The sequence below is a fragment of the Petaurus breviceps genome, unplaced genomic scaffold (assembly GCF_028583685.1).
Source record: "Petaurus breviceps papuanus isolate PSGF00001 unplaced genomic scaffold, PetGlider_PUasm1.0 99, whole genome shotgun sequence".
Classification (NCBI taxonomy): Eukaryota; Metazoa; Chordata; class Mammalia; order Diprotodontia; family Petauridae; genus Petaurus; species Petaurus breviceps.
The window spans coordinates 9189704-9211322 of NW_027187465.1; the positions used below are offsets into that span (position 1 = coordinate 9189704).

Consider the following 21619-nt stretch of genomic DNA (forward strand, 5'->3'; position numbering starts at 1 on the left):
TTCCTTCCTTCCTTCCTTCCTTCCTTCCTTCCTTCCTTCCTTCCTCCTTTCCTCCTTTCCTCCCTCTCTCCCTTCCATTTACATTGTGCTTTAAGTAATTTACAAATACCTCATCTGATCCTGAGCAATAGGTGCTATCATCATCCTGGGTCAGAAAGGTGAGGTAACTTGCCCAGGGCCCTGCAGCTCGTAGGCTAGGAGCTTTAAACCAGATGCATGTGCTGGAGTGGGGAGGGCAGGGCATCTCCCTCTACTCTGCCCCCGGCTCACATGCACAGATTACTGAGTGTCAGCTTTGGGGCAGTCTCTGCGTGGCTGCCGGCCTCCAGGGGCTCCTGCTTACCACAGACACGTCATTGCCACCTCAGTGACAAGGAGCACTCACCTCGAGCATGCGGGACCTTCGGATGGTGATGTGGGTGACGTGAGGGGAGGCAGAGCTGGTCTCAACGAGCCCAAGCTTCTCTTTCTCCTTGATCACCATGTTTCGGAAGAGGAGCACTCTCTGAAATGGGCAAAGACAGGGCCAGGTCAGGGGTCAGCAGGGGAGCAGCTCAGGCCCCACTGAAAACCGCCGTGTGGCACACCTGAGGTCAGGGCGTTCTGCGCAGGGTCAAGAAAGGTGACTGGTTTTGACAAATATAATGTGGCCACAGATGTGAGTCTGTGGACTTGTGGATGTTTCACCAATGGTCCAGGGAAGCAACACTCTAGGAGGAAGGGCGATTTGGGTCTTTGCCTCTGACCATAACTGAACCACGTGTAGCCCAGGGCCCAGTCGAAAGACTGCTCACCCCGGAAGGCCCAGCTCAGAGCCCAGGCCAGCAGTAAAGGTGCTGCCCTTGCCCACGCTCCCTTCCCACTTCTGGCTCCCTGCTGCCTTTCTGCACTTACAGTGTCTTCTTCTTCATCTAGTACATAAACATAACCCCCATTTGTAGTGAACCTCTCTCTAGAGGCACTCAGAGTCAAGGGATTTTTACACTTGACATCTTCTTTGCTGAATAATTCATTTTAGAGTCTGCTTGCAGACCAACATTAAGCTGACCAGTTTCTGGTTTTCTCAGTGTTATTCTATTAAGGTCCAGCTTTGGTTCTCCATCCCATCCTCCAGAACGCTCTGAAGCCATCCCCCAGACCTGCCCCTATCCCAACAATCACCCCTTCTCCTGGGGGCAGCTCCAACCCAGCCCTCTCTATGGCTCTTGCCTCTTTCCTTTTGTCTACCCCTATGCACGCCACTCACCCTCTGGGGGCAGAAACTCTGTTTCCTTGTTTTTGGAGCCTAGGACAGTGTCCATGACTAGTATCTGGGCCTTGGTAAACAGGGATTGAAGTGAAAGGGCTTCATACATTCCCAGACTCAACAAGAACTCATTAAGCCCCTATTTACCTGAGCTCTCCCCTAAGTAGTAGACCCCAAAACAAAACAGGAGAGGGCCTGGGCCCTTAAGGAGCTCAGTTATATTCTCTTGGGGAATGGGGAAGAGTGAGAATGTGGTCACAGACAAATACGTACAAAACATAAACATGAGAAATCCAAAGTAATTTTGGAGGTGACAGGGCAGGGAAGGGAGTGTACTTGTAAGTGTGACGAAGAAGGAAGGTCTCTGACAGCAGATGGGACATGAGGAGGGAGAGCATTCCAAGGCTAGGAGGCAGGAGATAGAAGGTCCTATGTAGAGAACCACCAGATCCACTGAGAGGTGGAGAAAGGGGCTGCAGCCAGATTAGAAGGTCTTTAAAATGCCCCTGAAGTTGGATCTAGTCATTCTGGACACTGGTTAGGAATAAGCCACAAAAAATAACTCTCAAAACTGACCCAGAAATACTTGAGGAAGAAACCAACGAGGCCAGGGCCCCCAGCCCAGAGTCCTCTATGTCCCAAGTGCTGACTAGATGCTTGAAGACTTGACTTGACAGTAAGTGATGGGAGGAAGGCTTTGGTTTTCAGGAAGAATCAGGAGTAGTGTGGGTGTGCACAACACTGCAGACCTCGCCCTGAGCCCCTGCCAAGGTCAGGCTCCCCCCGAGGGCCTTGTGGCTACCCCCTCCATGCACACCACACATAGACTCTGGAGGACTCTCCAAGGGAAACGCTAGTCCCAGGCTAGAAGGAGCCTCTGGAAGGAGGTGGGCGCTGAGCTCTGCCGGCTACTCACGTTTTTGTGGGGAATGACGTGAGGGATGAACTGCAGGATCAGATGGGCACGCTTCCTGTCTTTCTCCAGTTCCTGGAAAAGCACACTGAGTTTGAGATCCCTTACAAAAAAGAAAATAGGTAAGTGAGATGGGAAAACCGCTTCCTCTAATTCTACCTGACAGCAGGTGTCCCAACAGACAGAAAGTGAAAACCCGCCAGCTTTGTGAATGGACTTGCTCTAGTAGGCATGAAGAGTGAGCGATGGTCCTGGTGACGGCCCCAGCGGGTCGAAATCACAGATATTTCCGCTCCGCGCCCAGAAGCACTTCCCACCACCAGAGTGTTCCAAGGAAGAGGAAGGGGCAGCACGCTCGGGAAACCCTGGCATCCTCCCTGCCAGAGGCACCTTCCAACTCAGACATTTGGGAAGTCTCCTGTTAACTGAAATGTGCTCTGCCTGACTACCCAGGTTATCTGAGAGCAACTTCTCATCTAAAAATTCGGTAGGCCCCTTTTTTTTTTTTAAAAAGCAACTGGGGTTCAGTAACTTGCCCAAGGTTACAGGGCCAGTTTTTTGGTGTGGGTGTTAATTAAGTATCTGAGGCCGGAACTGATCCTGGGTCCTTCTGACTCACTGCGCCACCTAGCCGCCCCACATCAGTCAGCACCTTTTTAAAACACACTCTGTTTTCCCTAAGCGTGTCTGCCCAGCCTCTCGGAGAGCGTCTGTCCCAGCTGCAACATGAGCAGGAATCCTGGAGCCTGAGACCTGGAGGGGAGCTGAGAGAGCCTCTACCCCAGGCCCTCGCTGTGTGTGCCCCTTAAAATTAAACAAGAGTGTGAGCAGCACCTGGCAGTGGAACTCTGAAGTCCGTGATGACTTGGTACACACGTAGGCATTATGCCATCACCTGAGGCCCAAACCAGAGGGGACTGCGAGCTTGCAGTGACATGGTGGCAGCAGAAGGATTAGAATCTAGACCTACTGGCCCAGCAGTTTTCCCCCTTATCAGGGATTCTTAACTTGGGATCCCTGAACTTGGATGGGAAGAGAATATTTCTTTATTCCCACATAACTGATCTCCATTTGATCCTCTGTGTTTATTTTTATGCATTTAAAACTGCAATTCTGAGAAGGTGTCCCCAGTTTTTATCAGACCCCATCAGGGTTCAGGACACAACAAAGGCTAAGAACACTGCCTGACCTCTCAGCTGTCTTCACACTCTCAGTAAATGTTCCCCGAGGGCGAGGCCAAGGGTCAGCAGGAGGTGGGACCACCCAGAAAGCCTGACAGTGCTGACCTGGGGCCGGCCACCACAAATGTGTTAGGGAGGAACCCCTCACCCCCCGTGTAACTTACTTCCTCAGCCAGTGGTCATCGGGGGCAAAGCGCCGACGGCAATCTCTTTCGTACAGCACCATCAGCCAACCGTGAACCGAAAAGAACAGCTCCAGGGTCTCTGGCTTGGCATTGTCTGTTGGGTAAAGGGGACAGTCTCACTGTCTGTGACAGCACAGGCTATGGCTGGCAGAGAGAGAAGGAAAAGCTCACTCTGGATGGTCCCCATCTGACCCCTCCTCAGCCCCAACCAACACTAAGGGAGACAACCCAAAGAGGTCAGAAAAATCAGTCCCTGGGGCCTTAAAGATGTGTTCAGGACAGGAAGGACAAACAACTGAGGCTCCTCTGGCACGTGGAGGCTTGCTAAGCATTTCCCCTAAAAAGCCCCTGTGGGAGGGATGGTGAGGGGTGATCACCACTATTTTACAGATGAATAGACTGAGGCTCAGAAAGCTGGAGAGACTGGCCAAGACACGGTGGCCTTGGGGTCGAGAGCCCGCCTCTGACACTTACTATCTGTAGAATCATCATCAGATGTCTCAAGCTCAGTCTCCTCATCTGTAAAGTGGGGATAACAATATAATGAGTGCCCATCTCAGAGCACGGCCTGGAGGTACAGGAAGGGACATGTGGAGCGTGCGTCCCGCCAGCCTCAGAGCCCAGACCTGAAGCCAGGGCTCCCGACCAGGCCTGGGCCACCCCTGCCCAAGTGTCCAAACTACTTCTGAACAGAAGATTGCTTCTCTTAATGAAACAGTGAGAAGCCCCTTGGAAGCCTGAGCCCACCGAGCGCCAGCCTCACACCCTCTACAGAAGATGCTCTGTACCCTCGGCCCTCAGGACAAGGCAAAGCTTGCCTCCATTTATAAGGAGCCACACACTGAGGAAGGGGAGAGTGGAAACAGGAAGGATCCAGGGCATACAGGGCCCTGGGAAGAGATGGGGTAAGAGCCTGCCTCCACAGCCAGAGTCCAGCACATGGAGCTTCCATGCTGATCAACCAGGAGAGGTCCTAGAACAAATGGGAGTTTTCTGAAGGGCTAAAAAAGGGCCAGATGGGGATGAAAATCCTGACTCCCATTTTTATGACACTGGAAGGTTTACAAATGCTTCCTCCAGACAATTTTGTGAAGTTTGTTACAAGACTGTTATTAACCCCACGAGGGGCAGAGCCCTGGATACCCATCAGATGCCCTGAGTATGAATCTTTCCTCAGGCCTCACCAGACAAGCTCCTTACCCTTTCAGAGCCTAAGTTTCTCTTTCTGTGAGATGGAGGTAATAACATTTGCCCCTCAGACGGCTGATGAGAGGAAAGTATGTTGTAAGCCATTAAGTGCCACACAAATATGAGTTATTATTATTATACAAAGCAGGAAACCGAGGCCCCACAGGTGACGAGCCTTGCCTGTGACCACACCTGAGCCAAACCTGGGCCCCCTGGCCAGACCACACTCTCACTGTGGAGCCAGCCCCCTCTGGCCCCCGAGGAGGCCCGCGGCCTCTCTCCTGCCTTACCCAGAAGCCCGTCCCAGATCATTTTGAAGATGAAGGTGTTCAGGAAAGATGAGATGGTGACCAGCTCTTCGACCTTGAATGAGATCTGTTCTTCATACACCTCAATATCATCGAGAATTCTAAAGGAAAAAGAAAAGGGCCAATGCCGAGAGAAGCACCAGGGGACGGTGAGGACAATGGAGGAAGCAGAGAAGGCCCCAGAGTCCCAGCACTGGGGAAGTGGGAGGGACGCCAGGGACCCCCAGGTCCTCACCATCTCCCCATGAGAAGGAAGGGGGCATCCAGCCTTCATCCTCTATGGCAGCCCTACCCACTAGGCCCAGAGCCCGGCGTGCAGCAAGCGCTTAATAAATGCTCCCTGACCACTGGACAAAGATGGCTTTCCTGACCTTGAGCCTGAATCTTGTCTCTCTGCAACTCCGACCCATTGCTCCTGGTTTCTCTTCCCCATGACGCCTCCTGAGTCTGCTCCAGGCTTCACCCTCACAAGGAATGCACTGGAGCTGCCTTCTGGGGACGAAGCTACCTCCCCAGAATGTCAAGGTCCCACAGGGTGCATCCTCCAGACACGGTCTGACCAGGGAGGCGCTCAGGGGCCCGGAGGAGGGGGAGGCGGGGGAGTGAGGCTCACCACAACTTCTGCTGACTGAAGCTGGACTTGCCATCTAGGAGAGCCCCACGGACTTTTCACCACTGCTGACCGAGTCATCCCTACTCTGTACCAGTGGAGTTCATTTTGGTTTTGAACCAAAGTGCAAGATTTCACATTTATTACTATGAAATTTCATCTCATCAGATTCAGGCAGCAGGCAGCACAGCGCTGGACCTTAAGTCCTGAAGACCTGAGTACAAAGCCAGACTTGGACACTGTCTAGCTGTGGGACCTTGGGCAGCTCACTTCACCTCTGCCTGCCTCAGTTTCCTTATCTGTAAAGTGGAGAGAATGGCAACACCTCCCTCCAGGGTTGCTGGGGGCTCAAATGAGCTAAAGTTGGTAAGCACTTATGAACCTCCATGTTCTCAATGCCAAAACGTCTGGGGCACTGTCATCCAGCACATTAAATATCCCTCCCACTCTGACAGCAACCACCGGAATGGAAGCATGCCAGCTATTTGTCTCATTCTGTGGTGAGATGAGAGGGAGAGAAAACACACTTGATAGGCTTTTTAAAAAATCCCGCCCTGGGGCGGCCAGGTAGCACAGCGAGTAAGAGCACCGGCTCCAGTGTTGAGAAGACCTGGAGATCGAATCCCGGGCTCAGACACTTAGCACCCACCCAGAAACACCTGGCCATGTAACCTTGAGCAAGTTACTTAACCCCAATTGCTTAGGAGCAGCCAGGTGGCTCAGCGAGTAAGAGCACCGGCTCCAGTGTCGGGATGACCTGGATCAAATCCGGGCTCAGATACTCAGCACCACACCCAGAAATAACTGGCCGAGTAACCTTGAGTAAGTTACTTAACCCCGATTGCTTAAAAAAAAAAAAATCCCCTCCACAAGTACAAGCTAGGAGGTGGTCTTTTGAAAAGACTTGAGAAAATTGGTAAACCTCTAGCTAACTTGATCAAAAAGAGGGAAAATAATTAAAATTATGAAAATTTAAAATAAACAAGTACAACTGAGATAAAATAAAAAGAATTATTAGAATTATACACATTTATATGCCAGCAAAACTAAAAATTTGAAAGAAATACAGGATATTCTATAAAAATAAATATTCTGAAACAAACCACCTAGATACCCAAATAAAACCAAGGCAGGTTGGGTGGGGGACGGCAAGATAGCAGCATTCTGAAAAAAAGCCTCAGAGGGGGAAGGCGGAGAAAGGCCAGGACTTGAGGCTGCTGTAGTAAAAAGGGTCCCTTCTGGAGGGAGGTAATAGATGGCAAGGTCTAGGGCAGAGGGTGCCCCAGAGACGGGTCAGCAGGACAGCAAGGGGCCTCAGGTTCTTACCCTAAGGGAAACTAAGGAATGGCTGAAGGACTGGACTGGGCACAAGATGACTCTCTTCAGAAATCTGAAGGGCTGTCATGTGGGAGGACAACTGACCTGCTCTGTCCTACTTGAGGGCAGAAACATAACTAAAGTGTGGAAGCTGCAAAGAGGCCGTTTTTAGAATCGATATAACAAAAGATGAGCTCTTCAACAGTGCAAGGGGCTGCCTCCTGAGGGAGCTCTCTCTCACTCAGGGGACATTTTCAAGACAAGTCCGGATGGCCGCTCCTGAGGGATGCTGGGAGATTCTCTGGGGGACATGGGCGGGGCCTCAGAGGGCCCTGGTGATCGGCCCAGCCCAAGTCTGGTCTAACACTCAGGACTCCACCTGGCCTGAAGGCTTCCTTTCCAGCCTCACAAAAACACTGTCCCTTCTCTTTAGCCCTTGGACAAAGGACCCCTGGGTTTAGGAGAGCAGCCCAAGCTGGGCGGTCACCCACGTGATGAGGTGGCGGGAACAGTCACAGAACAGCGTCAGCATGGCCAGCAGCCGCTTGGAGTCCTCATTGTCACTGTTCAGACATTCCAGGAAGAGCTTTAGGCCCCCTTGAGGTCCCAGTTCACAGATAAATGCCCACAATTTGGGCAGGAGGTCATCTAGGTAAGTGAGGCCTGGAAAGGCAAAGAAAAACCCTGAGTTGAGATCAGACTCTTTCCTCCTGGTCACCTAATGCACCACTGACTGTGGGATGGGAGAGGAGCCAGCTAGCTCTTGGTCACTGGGTGGCCCACAGCCTGCGAGAAGCAGGTCCATGTTTCCAAAGCCACTTGGCAGACACCATCCAATTGATAGGGGTGCCCTCCATCCACACTGACTAAAGCCCAGCTGTCCCTTGCTCCTTTCCTACAAGGCCTCAAGCGTCACCACTGCAGCTACAGCAGACACTGGGATGACACCTACCCCCACCCCCCATCCCCCAAAGAAAACCCCAGAAGGAACAGGAAGGGGAGGAAGACAGTGACAGTTTGGGATCTGGTCCCAACCCAACATGGGAGTGACCCTTAGAGGGAGAGACCCCTGCTTGGCAGTATAGAAACAATGGATTTATCAGGTGTCTCCCAGACAGAGATTCCTCTTAAACCACCATGGCACAAGAAAAAGGCAGAGTGTGACCCTGGGAAAGAGGTACAAAGAGCCCGGGCCCTGCCCATTCCCTGAATGCCTGTGACAAAGTCCCAATGCCCAGCAGGAACCCAAGGAGCCTCAATTTAGGGCCATAGGGGACTACAGGGGTCGTCTACTACAACCCCCTCATTGTACAGACAAAAAACTGAGACCCAGGTGGTCAGAGCATATTGGCTGATGGTCAATGACAGAGCTAGGACTTGAACCCATGAACTAGACCCTTCCATGCTTATGTGAACAGGGAATCTGTACTTCAGAATGAAAAGAGGAAACAGGCACCCAGAACAAAACAAAATTATTTAGGAAATACACATCATGTTAAAGATAAACCATTTGGGTTAAAATGTGATTATTTTTTTCAATTCAGACCATTCCCAAAGGCTGGCTGTCCGCTGATAGTCATGCATTAGACTGTTCTGAGTGGAGAGGAGTCGCTAGCTCTAAGAAGGGGTGTGTTTCTATGAGGGACACTAGAGGAGAGAATGGGAGGGGCGGGACACCAGCTCCCACCTGTGAGGATCTGCAGCCGGATCTGGGTGAGGGTGGTTAGCGCGGTCTGGTAGAGCACACACACGCTGCAGACCTTCTGTACTTCGGGCGAGTCCACACGCTTCCCACCGATGGGCTTGAGGATGTTCCGAACCGAGGAGGACTTCTGGAAAGCGCGCTTGAAGAGACCTGACGGAAGGAAGGTCTGGTCTGAGTGAGGAACAGGAAGCCCTTCCCCGAAAGAAGGAGGGGAGGTGGCAGCACGGGATGGTCAGAGAAGCCTAAGCAGACTCTAAACGGCCGTGCTGAAGGCTGACTGGCACAAGGTGAGGACGTTCTGAGAGCCACCTCTGGAGTCCGGGCTTTCTTCCCTGGAGAAGACTATACACCAGGAGGCTTTCACAGACTCGGGAAAGGGAAACCCGGCCGATCTCAAAGGCCCCTGCGGGCTAGATGCCACCAACTTCCTGCTCTGATGCCTTACCAGTAACAGCATCATCAGTACTAGTCCAGAGCTATCTAAGACCTGAGACAAGTCTGAGGCTCAGAGGTCAAAGGCTCCAAGGGGAGATCTGTCCCGTCCTCCTGTCTCCAAGCCCATGATATTCCCCACCATACTACACTGTTCCCAGGGCTGACATTTACAGAGTCCTGAACATAGGGGAGCTTGTGTGGTTGCTGTGGACTCCCAAAGACTATGATGGTGGACATGCTGGTGAGGGAGCAAGCTTATGGCCCCAACCTGGATGGAACCCCTGAGAGGTGAGGCACAAAACAGAGCCTGAGGAAGCTGTGTCCTCAGACGGGACCCAAGAGCAGGCCTTGGCTGTGTCCAGGGGAGGTACTCAGGGAGGCCTGCTGGATCCTCCCTGGACTCACAAGGAGCCCCCCAGGAGGGGCTCACAGCTTTCTGGGCCCAGCTCCTTGAGCTCCAGGGCCAGCACATCCCACTGTGTGACAGGCCCTCCAAACATCTTGGCAACTTCATTTCTTCCCTGTCTGGCTGGCCTTGCTCTGCACTGGCCAGAGTATGTTTAATTCTGCTTGTTTTATATTCAGAGCTTGATCTGTTTGGACAACTTTGCTTTAGTCATAAGGCTTGATTTTAGCTGCTGTGTATGCTGCCGGCAAGTGAAAGACATGGCCTTTCTAGACAATTATGTTTTCTGTGGAGAATCTGAGAGACCGAGACTCTAGACCCAGGTCTGGCACTAACTGTAGAGAAACACTGCCCCTTTCAGGAGTCTCAGTGTCACTGTCTAAAGAAAACAAGGAGGGAGGACTAGAGGATCTGAGGCCCCTCCCAGCCCTGACATTCCCTGTTCTAATGCCCCTTCCAGCCCTGATATCCCCTGTTCTAAGGACCCTCTCAGTCCTGCCATTCCCTGTTCTAAGGCCCCTCACAGCTCTTATCTTCCCTGTTCTAAAGCCCCTCCCAGCCCAACATCCCCGGTTCTGAGGGATCTCTCAGCTGGAACATTCTATATCCGAATGTCTCTTCCAACTCTGACATCCCATGTGCTGATGACCCCAGCATTTTGAGGGGCATATAAAAGATGCACGTTTTTCAAGGAAAGTCCAAAGCCTCATAAAGTACCAAGCTGCTCGTCAGGCTAGGGCATCTCTCCAGACAAAGCAGCTCCTTCTCAGGACAGTTTTATACTTCCTGTTCAATTACAGCAGGCACGGGGCTGGCAGCCACCATGCATATGGTGCTATAGGTCTGCCAAGCCCTCAGGAAGGCCCTCTGCTATGATGCCTCGGCCAGAACACAGCAAAGCTGCTGAGTGCAAGCTCAGCCGCCCAACCCCTGGAAGGGTGTGAGCCCAGCCTGACCATGGACAATGTGGCATCGGTCTCAAGAGGGAGGGAGGGCTTGTCAGTCACAGCGACACAGGTGCACCACCCACTCAAGGAGAGGTGTGCGGCTGAGGGGGAGACAGACAGACAGACACGGGAGGCAGGTAGCACAAACCACCCTCAATGGCTTCTGCCAATGGAGGGAGTGACATGAAAATCCCAAACCCATCCCACGTGTATGGCGTGCACAGTCGTCCCCTGTGGTCCCTTGGGTCCCCCAGAACACGTCCAGTGTGTGCACTCATGCCCAACGGGCCTGATTCACACACATGTGGAGGTGGGGTTTGTGCTCCTCTGTAGGCCATGACTCCCACCCCCAGAGGTGGAAAGGCGGCCCGTGGGGAGTGATGGGCCCTTGCTCACTTTTCACGGGAAGGCTGCTGGGAGGGGACACTGATGGCGTGGCTGCCGCATGGCTGGTCTCGGGATTCTCCAACAGCTTCTTGCTCAGGATGTCTCGGAAGAGAATGCGGATGATCCTCACCCCCCACAGGTAATGCAGCTGCTTGGTGAGCAAAGGCATTGATTCGTTCAGACTGGAAGAGAGGAAGGAGGGCCTGCCATTATGCTCAGGGAGGCCGTTCCCCTGAACTCAGCCCTGTTAGCACTGGGCCCAGCCTGGGGTGGGGGGGTGGGGTGAAGCAGGGACCTTTGTATTCCCAGCTCTTTGCATGGCAGTTGTACTTAATAAATGCTACGGGGCAGATAGGTGGTGCAGTAAATAGAGCACTGGCCCTGGAGTCAGGAGGACACAAGTTCAAACCTGACCTCAGACACTTTACACACTTACTAGCTGTGTGACCTTGAGCAAGTCATTCAACTCCAATTGCCCTGACTTCCCCCCTCCAAAAAAAACCAAACTGCTCTGTCTGCTGTCTAGCTCCATCATCAGGGATGGCATCACATCTGGCCCAACTCTGAAACCACCCTCAAAAATCAAGTCAAGCTTGTGCTATTAGAAATGAGGAGCAGAAGGACTTCATAATAACCTGGAGAGACTTATGTGAACTGATGCTGAGTGAGGGGAGCAGGGCCAGGAGAAATCTGTACACAATCACAGACACAACGTATGGGTGATGACAGGGCTCCTCTTAGCAATGCAGGGCCATAAGACAACCCCAAAAGACTCATGATGGAAAGAGATCCACATCCAGAGAAAGAACTACAGAGTCTGAAGGCAGACTGCAACAAACTACTCGCGGTGTCTCTTTTTCTTGTCTTGTTTTGTTTCCTCTTTCCCACTGATCACTTCATGGGTTATAATCCTTCTTTACAGCCTGACTAATGTTTAATGTGAAGGTATTTGTAGATCTTGTATTTGAGTGCATGCCACCATGGTGGGGAGGAGAGGGAGGGGGAGAAAATTTGGAACTCAAGGGACTGTGGAACTGAATGTTGTGAACTAAAAGTAAATAAACAAATCAATTTAAAAAAAAATCAAGTCAAGTCAACACCTAGAAGACTCCTGCCAGGTGCAGAGCACCACAGCCCTGTCCCATCCCCACTGAGGCAGCCCCGCTCCCACTTTCCTGTCTGAGTAGCTGGCAGCCTCGTTCTAGCATGGGCTTGTGGTCCATTCTCTCCTCTATGCCCCTCTCCAGGCCCGCCTCGGGCTTTGTCAGTCCTGTCTGAAATGTCTCTGACTTCTTCACAGAATCTCAGCACTGGCAGGGACCCCAGCAGGGATCTGGTCCAGCTCCTGTGTGTACGTGGTTATTTCTACAATGGCTCTGATGGGTGGCCATCCAACATTGACTTCAAGTCCTCTGTAAGGTATAGACTGCTATCTCCCCATCTCCTTCCCACCACTAACTGGTAAACTTCATCACAGCTCAGCTCCCCACTCTCACCAAGGCCTAACATTAGGAGCTACCAAGTGAATTTCTTCTTTTTAACTATAAGCAATGGAAGCATCCCCAAAATCTAGTTTCTCCAGCAACAAGGCCATAGGCCATCAGTCTCAAGAAAAGGTTTCTGGGAGGGCATATTGGCCGCAGGGGCTCTCACTGCCCTTCTCCTTCGGCTTTACTATGGCTATCACCTGGGGACAGACTTCAATGACCACAACTGCCCACTGTTCATCAGCTCATTCATTTGACAAACAGTAATCAAGCATTTACTTTCTGCAGGGCAGTGGGGATAACCCTGAGTTTAGACAAGAGAACGTCCCTGCCCTTGTGGGGCTCTCAGCCTACAAGGACATCATGTCAAGATTAATGCGCCTGCCACCCAGCTGGCCTTCCTTCTTTCCAGGCTCCTTTCCCTTCCATCTACCTGAATACTGGATTATTTTAAACCCACCCTGGCACGGTCCTTCCATGGCTCCCTATCAGTACCCCCATCACAGTCTACAGTTTAGCTCCACACACCTACTTTGCCTTGGTTCAGCTGACCTCTTCCCAGTTCCATGAATGCGTCATCTTTGTCGCTGTCACCATACCTTTGGACCTGTTCTCCAAGGCCCAGAGCTTCTCCTTCCAGGCCTAAAGCCTTCCCTGCCTTCCTCTAGGCCCCCCAGAACACCTGTGCTATGTCCAAGCAATGGCAGGCACAGCTTACTGCTGATGTGCTGCCCACCTGGATTCCTAGGTCCCTGAAGGCTGAGACCCCCAAAAGGACAAAGCACATGGCAGACAGTCAACAAAGACTCCCAAAACCTGGGAGCTGGAAGAGACCTTGGGGACTCTTGAGGCTGACCCATGTGCCATACAACAGGAGATCATGTGAACTTCCCCCTCCTGCCTTGGGGGCTCTCAGCAGGGAGTTTCTTCACAGCTTCCGCCCCCTGGGAACACAGGGACTGAGGATCTTCCCTCTCCCACACAACAGCGCCTCCAAAGGCTGAAGATGTCACGCGCCCTGAGTCTTCACTTTGGGCCCCTCCATCATGCTGACGGTTCTCCCGTTTATCAATGTTGTTCCTGAACTGAACCACTGCTCCCAGCAATGTCTGACTGAAGCAGGGGACAGAGGGGCCATCACCCCCAGCTCCCAGGTGGGCAGCCCAAGCCTGCCTCGGTTTCCCTCGCTCACGCTCACTCGCAAATTCACATGCTACTCACCTGCTCCAAGGACCTGAGGTTTTCGACAACTTTGTATCTTCCCTACTGATTGGAGAATTCATACGAGTCATGAATCCAATCCTAACCTCCTAACAATGGATGAATGAAATATTCGCTAAACGCTCACCATGTGTAAAGCACAGGGCCAAGTGCCGGGAGCACCAACAGAAAAGGAACAAGCCACCTCTCTCTGGCTCTCCCTCCTCCTAGGCCTCTTCTTGGCCTCATGCAGATGCCAGTCCTTCTAACATCCAGGAGCTGCTCCGGCCATTCCCCGGTTCTGATCTGACCTTCCTCTACTCCCAGGCCCAACTGCAGAGCTGATCAGTCCAACTCCACACCATCCTCTCTCCTTAAATCCCTCGTCCCCTTTTCCTGCTGTCACTCACACTTTCCTAAGCCCAACCCTGCACTGCCTCCACCCTCCCCTCTACGCCCCCAGTTCCCTCCATCTACCACCATTAGAGAGTAAGCTCCTTGAGGGCAAGGGCTGTTTCTTAGCCCCGTCCTTAGTACATGGTAAGCACTTCTTTAGGAGAGGCAGAAAGACCTAGGTTCCAGGCCTACCTCTGTGGCCCTGGGAAAGTGATTTCCCTTCTCAGTGCTGTAGGCAACTCTGAGATGAGAAGCTGCAAGGAAGGTGGAGGGCAGTCCTGACACGGATAAAATCACTGGACTCTCTAGTCCCGTCCCCACAAGTCCCTAGTCCTGCTCTCTACAATGAGCCTGGGGCCCGACAACTCCTGCCCCTCTGCTCCTCAGCCTCTTCTGATCCCTGGGCATCATCCAGCCTCTGCTCCTGTCTCCACAAGAAGCTGGCCCTCCTCACTTCTTGCTGTGACTTCCACTGGAGCTTTCTTGCTGGTCTGGCTGACCTAAGCCTCTCCCCTCTCCACTTCACCTCATTCATCAGCCAAAGGGATTTTCCTAAAGCCCAGGTCTGCCCACCTCTTCGGCCAACCCAGGTAAGCCCAGTAACTTCTCCCGACCTCAACAATCAAATACAACTCTTCCTGTGAACATTTAGTCTTTCACAACAAGGCTCCAACCCCACGTCCTGAGCCATGTTACACACACTCCACGGCCTGGCCCTCTGGCCCTCTTACTGGTCTGATACATGGCATTCCACACTATCCCTGGGCCTTGCACAAAGGCTCCAACTTCTCATATTGTGGCTGTTTAGTCAATTAGTGGGGTCTGACTCTCCATGACCCTATTTTGGGGTTTTCTTGGCAAAAGCACTGGAGCAGTTTGCCCTTTACAGATGAGGAAACCGAGGCAAACAGGGTTAAGTGACTTGTCCAGGGTCACACAGCTAGTGAGTGTCTGAGGCCAGGTTTGAGGAAGGTGAGTCTTCCTGACTCCAGGCCCAGCTCTCTGTGCACTGTGGTGCCCCTGGGCTGCATAAATACATCTTCTCATAAGTACCTCTTAAAACCTCTCTCCTTTAACGAGCAGTTCAAGCCCCGCCTAGGAGGCCTTTCCTGGAGTCCCCAACTACGAGAGCTGCCCCTCTAAGATCAGCCTGCAGGTTTCCTGCACAGACCTCAATCTGCACGTGCTGCCTGCCCCATTAGACTGGAAGCTCCCCAACGGCAGGGTCTAGAAGGCTGCCTTTCCTTGTATCCCCAACACAGACTGAGCAAACAGTCAAGGCTGAGTGTGATTACTGACTTGGCCTGCTTGTGGACTGCGTGAAGGGTCAAGGGCCCCCAGGAGGGTCATTCTGTGGCACTCACCCGTAGTCCACTGACTGGGAGAACCACCCCAGGACAGGGTGCCAGTGTGTCAGGTTGGACCTCTTCAGGGACACGTACTGCTGGCAGTAGGACAGCATTTCAATGAGCACTTTCACAAAATGCTTGGTCTCCTCCTCTAACACTCCACTTGTAAGATAGCCCAAGTGAACGATGTTGCCTGCGATGAAAGGAAGAAGAAAGGAAGGCGTGTGAGATCACTCGTCTACCAGTTTCACTGCTTTGGTCTCTTGCTTCAGCCCACACAACACCAAGGAGTGAGAAGAGGCAGTAACCAGAGCTGGGAGGTGGCAGCTCTCCCTGCCCTCTTCTCTTGGGGATGGGGAGGAATTAAAGTGCTAGTAACAAATAACTCACATTTCTAGAATGCCTCAGAATTTGGGATCATACCTGAGACAGGATAAAGCACTCTAGAAACAACCTTATGGGTTAAAGTGAGCAGGTATTATTCCCACTTTACAGATGACAAAACTGAAAGTCAGGAAAGCTACAGGATGTTGCCTATAGTCACAAAGCTAGTGGGGATTCAAGCTAAACTCAGGTCACTTGATTCAATCCACTGCTTTTCCCAGGCAGGATCTCAAGGCATGTGACCCTCTGAAAAAAATGATTCTTCACTCTCAGAGACACTCCATCATTTTGAGAAAGGAGAACAGCCACAAAAAGCTTCAGAACCTAAGCTCCCTCATCACAAGACAGAAGGAGACCCAATGTTGTTGGAGAAGAGGGCAGGGACACCATAGGCAACTTAGCCTTGGGAGCTGCTCAAAGAGGGCCTGGTCTAGCTTCTCTCCCGGCCACTGGCTAAACGCTTCCTGTCACTAGAGGTGGGCTGATGGGAAGTTCTTAGCTCTTCTTTATACGTTTTGTCCTTCCTACTTATTTCAAATATTCACAGGGAGGATACTGTCATACAGCGAGGCAGCATTTCATATTTTCCAAAACACACATCAATTATTTCACTTCTTCTAGAATCAGAATCTTAATAGAAGCCTGAAAGCTAAGTCTGAAGTTGAAAGGTAAAGTATTCCAACCTATTCCCCAATTCAGGAAGTAGGTGGCTAGTAGACAGAGTTCTGAACTTGGGATGGCTAAATCCACTGGTCTTTTCCCAGTCCACACCTTTCCTGGCCTCTCCTTGGTTTCTGACATTAATGAGCACTCAGCTCCCTCCTCCCAGCTGCCCTCTCCTGCCCGGGCTTTCATGACCCTGCTTCCTCCTAAGGCTCCTCTTCCCCATTTAACCATTCTTTCTCAGAACCCTCTGCTGGATCACCAGCCATTTCTGGGCCCAGCCCTGGGTCTTCACTCCTTCTCCCTCTCTCTACTGGTGATCTCATTGGCTTCCAGAGGTACAATGATCATCTCAAAGCACCTGGATCCTAAATAGAACATATCTAGTCAATATTCTCTCCCAAGTTCTGATCCTATAGTACAAATTCCTACTAGTCATCTCCATCTGGGTGTCTCATGGGCATGTCAGCTTCAATGTGTCCAAAAGAAAGCCTCTCCATCAAAACCCACTCTCCCTCCAAGTTCCCTACTTCACCTGAAAGCAGCAGCATCCTGCAGATACCCAGCTTCATAACATCAGGGTCACCTTCACCTCTTTACTCTCCCTCGGTCCCTCTATCCAGTCACTTTCCAAATCTCTGTCAGGCCCCACTCACAAGGCCATCACCCTGGGGGGGGGGGGCAGGCCGGGGGGATCAGGCCCTCAGTACTTCTCCTGAAGATGACTGCAGGAGCCTACCAGCACATCGCCCTGTATGCAGTCACCGGGGCGCTATCCTCCATACAGACATCAAACCAACAGTCCTGCAGCAGTGGGTCAGTTCTGATATGCTCCTGCCCTTATTTATTCTATTTTATTTTTCCTGCTGCCTTTAGGATAAAAATGTAACCCTCTGCTGGGCATGGAAACCCTTCACTGTCTGGGTCTGACCCAGCCTCCTAGGCTGCTTCCCCATTTCTCCTCTTTACGTATGTGACACTCCAGTCCAACTGGCCATGTCACCGTACCCCACGCCTTTGCACAGGCTGTACTGTACCCCAGCCCTGTCAGCCTCACTCCTGCCTCCCAGAAGCCCTAGCCCCGCTCAGGGGCCACCTCACACAGGGGTCTCTCCCAATTCTCCCCTGGGAGGGTGACATGATACGGTGTTTACTCAGGACATACTGTTTTCTATTCTGTCAGTGTTCTTTTCTCCCAGAGGAAGGCAAGGACAAAGCCCACAAAGCTTCTGTGTCTTTGTGCTTCTGGCGCTTGGCACAGAACTGCCTATGGCACATCCTCAACAAGTGCTTCTTAAAATACCCTGAGGGAGGAAAATCTCCACTGGAATACTGCCCCAGATGCTTCCTAAGCTGTGACCCTGGGCTAGTCATTTCATTTCTCTCGGGAGTTGACGCATCTGTAAAATGGCATTCCCCTCTTTAAAACACAGTGATTCTGCCCACCCTCTTCAGAACATTCCCCGTCCGTTCTAAGGAACTCAGTCAACAGTCAACACTTTTCTTTGGTGCCCAGAACACATGCCACCTCTGTTCCCTGGCACTTACCCAGCAGACAGAGAGTGTGGCTCCCTTCTAAGCACTCGCAGACATCCACGCATTGATCCTTGCGACTCAGAAACAGAATGAACTTACGAAGAAAGTCATGATATTCTAGCACAACGAGGCGCTGCCAGGGAGAGAATCACCACCAGTGAAAATGGAGGGATTGAAAAGCACAGAAAGAGGGTTACATTTGAATAAAAACAAGACAAGCCAACAGTCACAATTTCTTTCACCTGAAAGGTTTTTTTAACCTACACAAAGACCTACCAAAAGAAGAACAAGCAACGATGTCCTAGACAAAGGGGCCAGCCCCGCCCTAATGCCCAGCTCAAGGGCATGAGACAATAGCCCTGATGTGGAGGCTCACAAGGCAGGGCATTGGAGGCAGCAAAAGATCACCCAGAGAAAGTGGAACCGATTCCCAAGGACCATGAAAATGGAGGGGGAGAACTGAGATCAGAGCATCCACAAGAATCCCAGATTCCAGAGTCAGAAGGGCCCTGGGAGGCCACCCAGCCTAAACTCTCCCTGACACAACAACCTTAAAGCAAGTCAGCCTCCAGCAAGAGTGAGCCAGGGGCCACTCCAGGCAGGCTACTGAACCGCAGGGGGCCTTGACTATTGGGAGGCACATGGTAGCTGATGGGAGGGGTAGCTACAAGATCTAGCCAGTCTCCCTTTCCCAGGCTGAGGGGACAGCCTCCTCTCCTCCCAGGGGGCCCCAGGTTGTTCAGGCATAAGGAATTACACAGAGAGGAAGGCTTGCTTTTGTGTAAATGCAATAAAGGGGAAGAAAACAAATGGGGAAAGGCTAAGGGGAAAACGAAAACTGAGTAAATTCCTTTTAAGTACAAAGCCAAGGAGACAATTCGGGTGAGATCCGTGGGGTCCACTCACCTTGGGGGCTAGCATGCTGAGATGCGCCACAAAGGCAGGCACTGACATAATATGGATGAGGAATGGTCGTAAGAGATTGTCCGAAAAATGAGCAGCAATCACAGGGCTGGACACAAACAGATACCTTGTCACACACCTCCTGGCACGTGGGGGTCCACCCACTTCTTCAAAAACCACCTGTCCACCCCAGGGCATTCACCTCCTTGGAAAAAGCATCAACAATGGCCACAAGAGGCCTGGGAAATTAACAGGGAAACCCAGGACTGGTGCCCAATGCAGAAACGGGCTGTGCTGCCTCAGCTCAGAGCAGCTCTTTCAGACCGGCCTGCTGGACAAGCTCCAAAGGGTGAGCAAGTTCACCTGGAGAGGCCTCCTTAGGCCCCTGGACTGTAGACAACTCACCGTGAAGCCAGAGTAAAGGCTGCAGCCAACATGCCTCTTGTCAGGGAAGGTCTGGACCTCGCCAGGCCATTTCTTAACAGGATCTGAAAGAAAATGGCCATTTGTCAAGCAGGGGATTCTGATTCTACCACCAAAGAGCACCGTTTTCAGGTGATAAAAGAAATGTACCAAAGGGAGGGGATTGATGGCACTCTACAAACTTTCAGGAGGATTCAGGGGACATCAAAGCTCTCCGTTCTCAGGTGAAAAGCTGACACCCCTGTATGGTGGTGCCCCTCCCTGCCTGAACTGGCCTGATGGGGGGTGGGGGAGGGGAACGGGATGTGGGGGGCACATGGGGGGGACACGGGGCCTGCACTTGGCCTGGCAGGCTCTAGAGCCAGGACCTTCCCCCCTTTCTACCCAGGCATATCTCCTTCCTCTCCCTTCATTTCCTAGTCTGGCACTCTCCAACAAATGACTCCTCCAAGGCACAGGCACAAGACTGAGACACGGAATAAGTCTATGAATTTCAGGGTCACAGAATTAGATAGAAACAATTTGAGATGCTTGACCTTGGGTGGGGGGGCGTCACAAGAAGGGGGATTCCCCAGATTCCAGCAAAGGGAGCAGGAGCTGTCAATAGAACCAACTTCAGGTGTCAACAGGTGGGAGGTGGAGTCCTTCAATAAGCAAATACCAGCCTTCCCCACCATAAACACGAGGCCAAACAGGCTGAGGGCAGGGAAACGAGCTTAGGGTTCTCTGGCTAAAATGTGGTCCCATCAGCAAAGCCCCCCCAGAGCCACATCCTCTGGTACCTGAGGGTATAGAGAAAGATTAGGCCATGGGAACAACCAACCTGGAGAACAGAATACAATCCATTCTGATTGAGGTGTCCCATGATATTTGCACAGAGATGGTTCATGGTAGGCCGAAGGCTCTCCCCTAAAAGAACAGGACGTCTAAGAAAAATCCCAAGTCATACATGACTCATAAAAGGTGACAGCCATTCAAAACTATCACCTCCACAAGTAGAAGATGGGACAGAAAGTCTGAGAAAGATCTAGAGGTTTTCACAGGGTGAGGGGTGTTCTGAAAGCTCCAAAGGAATCATGAGCGTGTAAGGCAGTAAAGAGACGAATGACATCTTGGACTTGGAAAGAGAAGCAAAGCTTCCAGCAGGAGAACGGATTACTGAGAATCCCATAGTCCTCTGGGTACCCTGCTGGACCATACCCATTGTACAGTGGCCAGGGCTGGACATCAATTGTGAAGCTAGAATGGGTCTGGGATGGGGAAAGGTCCTGAGCCCAGGCCACCAGAGGGTTGCCAGAAGGAGCCCAGAAGCCAGCAGGCTGAGGGCTGAGTGGGAGAAGACAAGGCTTTGGAGGGCTATCAGTGGGGGTGGGGGGCAGCTTGTTCTTGACCCTAAGGGGAAGAACAAGGAGTCCATTTTAGCTGTGAGGTCATGGGCGCTACCCACAAGTACACGGGCTGTCTCTCAGAAGGCTTCCCTCAAAGTCTCCAAGAAGGCCGACCAACCAGTTATTGGGAGTGCTGCACTGGGAAATGCGGGGAGCTGGAGACTGGGCGAGATGACCTCAGGTCCCTGTCCACCCTGTTCTATACCAGAGGCAAGGGTCTTCAAGCCTAGGTTTGTGACTCCCAATCCAAGGCCATTTTTGCCACTTCATTATAACAGTAACAAAAACAAATCCTGGCCACACACCCAGGAAAAATGGAAAATTCTTTAAAGCTTTCATGTTCCCTTTTGGGCTGATTTTGACAGGAGACCATTCCATTAGAGGCAGGGGGAGGAAGGAGTAGAGAGATGCTCAAGGTCTTTTAGCATAATGATGCAGAAAGTACTTGGGGATGAGGACACCTCCAAAGTGAAAGGGAGCCACAGAATGCAATCTTTACAGCCCAAACAGAATTCTTTGCTGCTCTGGGATTTCTCAAAACTCCCTCCAAAGATGGCATTGCTTAGAATGCCATGGGGTGGAAGAGGGCAGGAAGAATAAGCCAGTGCATGGTGCAGGGCAGTCCCCAAGGTCTGAAGGACACTGGCAGATGCTTCATCTCTCTGGGCCTCAGTTCCCTTTGTCAGATGTGGCAGGTGGACTTCCCTGACAGCACTTCATGACAGGCTGGGTCAGAGGAAAGAATCCACCCAACATCTGCTCAAAGCAGGCCCTGGCTGCCCCACACCCGACCAAGAAGGTTTTCTAGAGCCTCCCCAGCCAACGGGCCTCTGGGGGCTGCCTGGAGACTTCCAGGGAGGGAGGTGGAGCCCCATTCCTCCTCCGGAAGGGCCTCCTAACACTCAGACCTAACCAGAGACAAGGCACTTCTTACCAATCTGATAGACGATACAGTGTATTTAATTCTTGCTTGTAAACACACACATGCATGCACACACGCATGTGCACGCACACATGCACAGACATAAGGAAATTTACACAGAGCTGTATGCACTGAACCAC

The 21619-nt window shown here is 51.8% G+C and overlaps 1 protein-coding gene across 2 annotated transcripts in view; it reads right to left on the minus strand.

Moving 5' to 3' along the window:
* Positions 1-21619, minus strand: part of UBE3B (ubiquitin protein ligase E3B) — a 48560-nt gene that overhangs the window by 19026 nt on the left and 7915 nt on the right. The window contains exons 8-20 of one of the 2 annotated variants that reach the window (XM_069081440.1): positions 19993-20078; positions 19152-19234; positions 18750-18855; positions 17856-17976; positions 15276-15453; positions 10838-11010; positions 8636-8803; positions 7440-7611; positions 5004-5122; positions 4000-4044; positions 3505-3619; positions 2163-2262; positions 386-505 (exon numbers count right to left, since the gene is read on the minus strand). In XM_069081440.1, coding sequence (XP_068937541.1) covers positions 386-505; positions 2163-2262; positions 3505-3619; positions 4000-4044; positions 5004-5122; positions 7440-7611; positions 8636-8803; positions 10838-11010; positions 15276-15453; positions 17856-17976; positions 18750-18855; positions 19152-19234; positions 19993-20078 — 1586 coding nt within the window. The remainder of the gene's footprint in view (positions 1-385; positions 506-2162; positions 2263-3504; positions 3620-3999; positions 4045-5003; positions 5123-7439; positions 7612-8635; positions 8804-10837; positions 11011-15275; positions 15454-17855; positions 17977-18749; positions 18856-19151; positions 19235-19992; positions 20079-21619) is intronic. The other variant, XM_069081441.1, reaches the window with a different exon arrangement.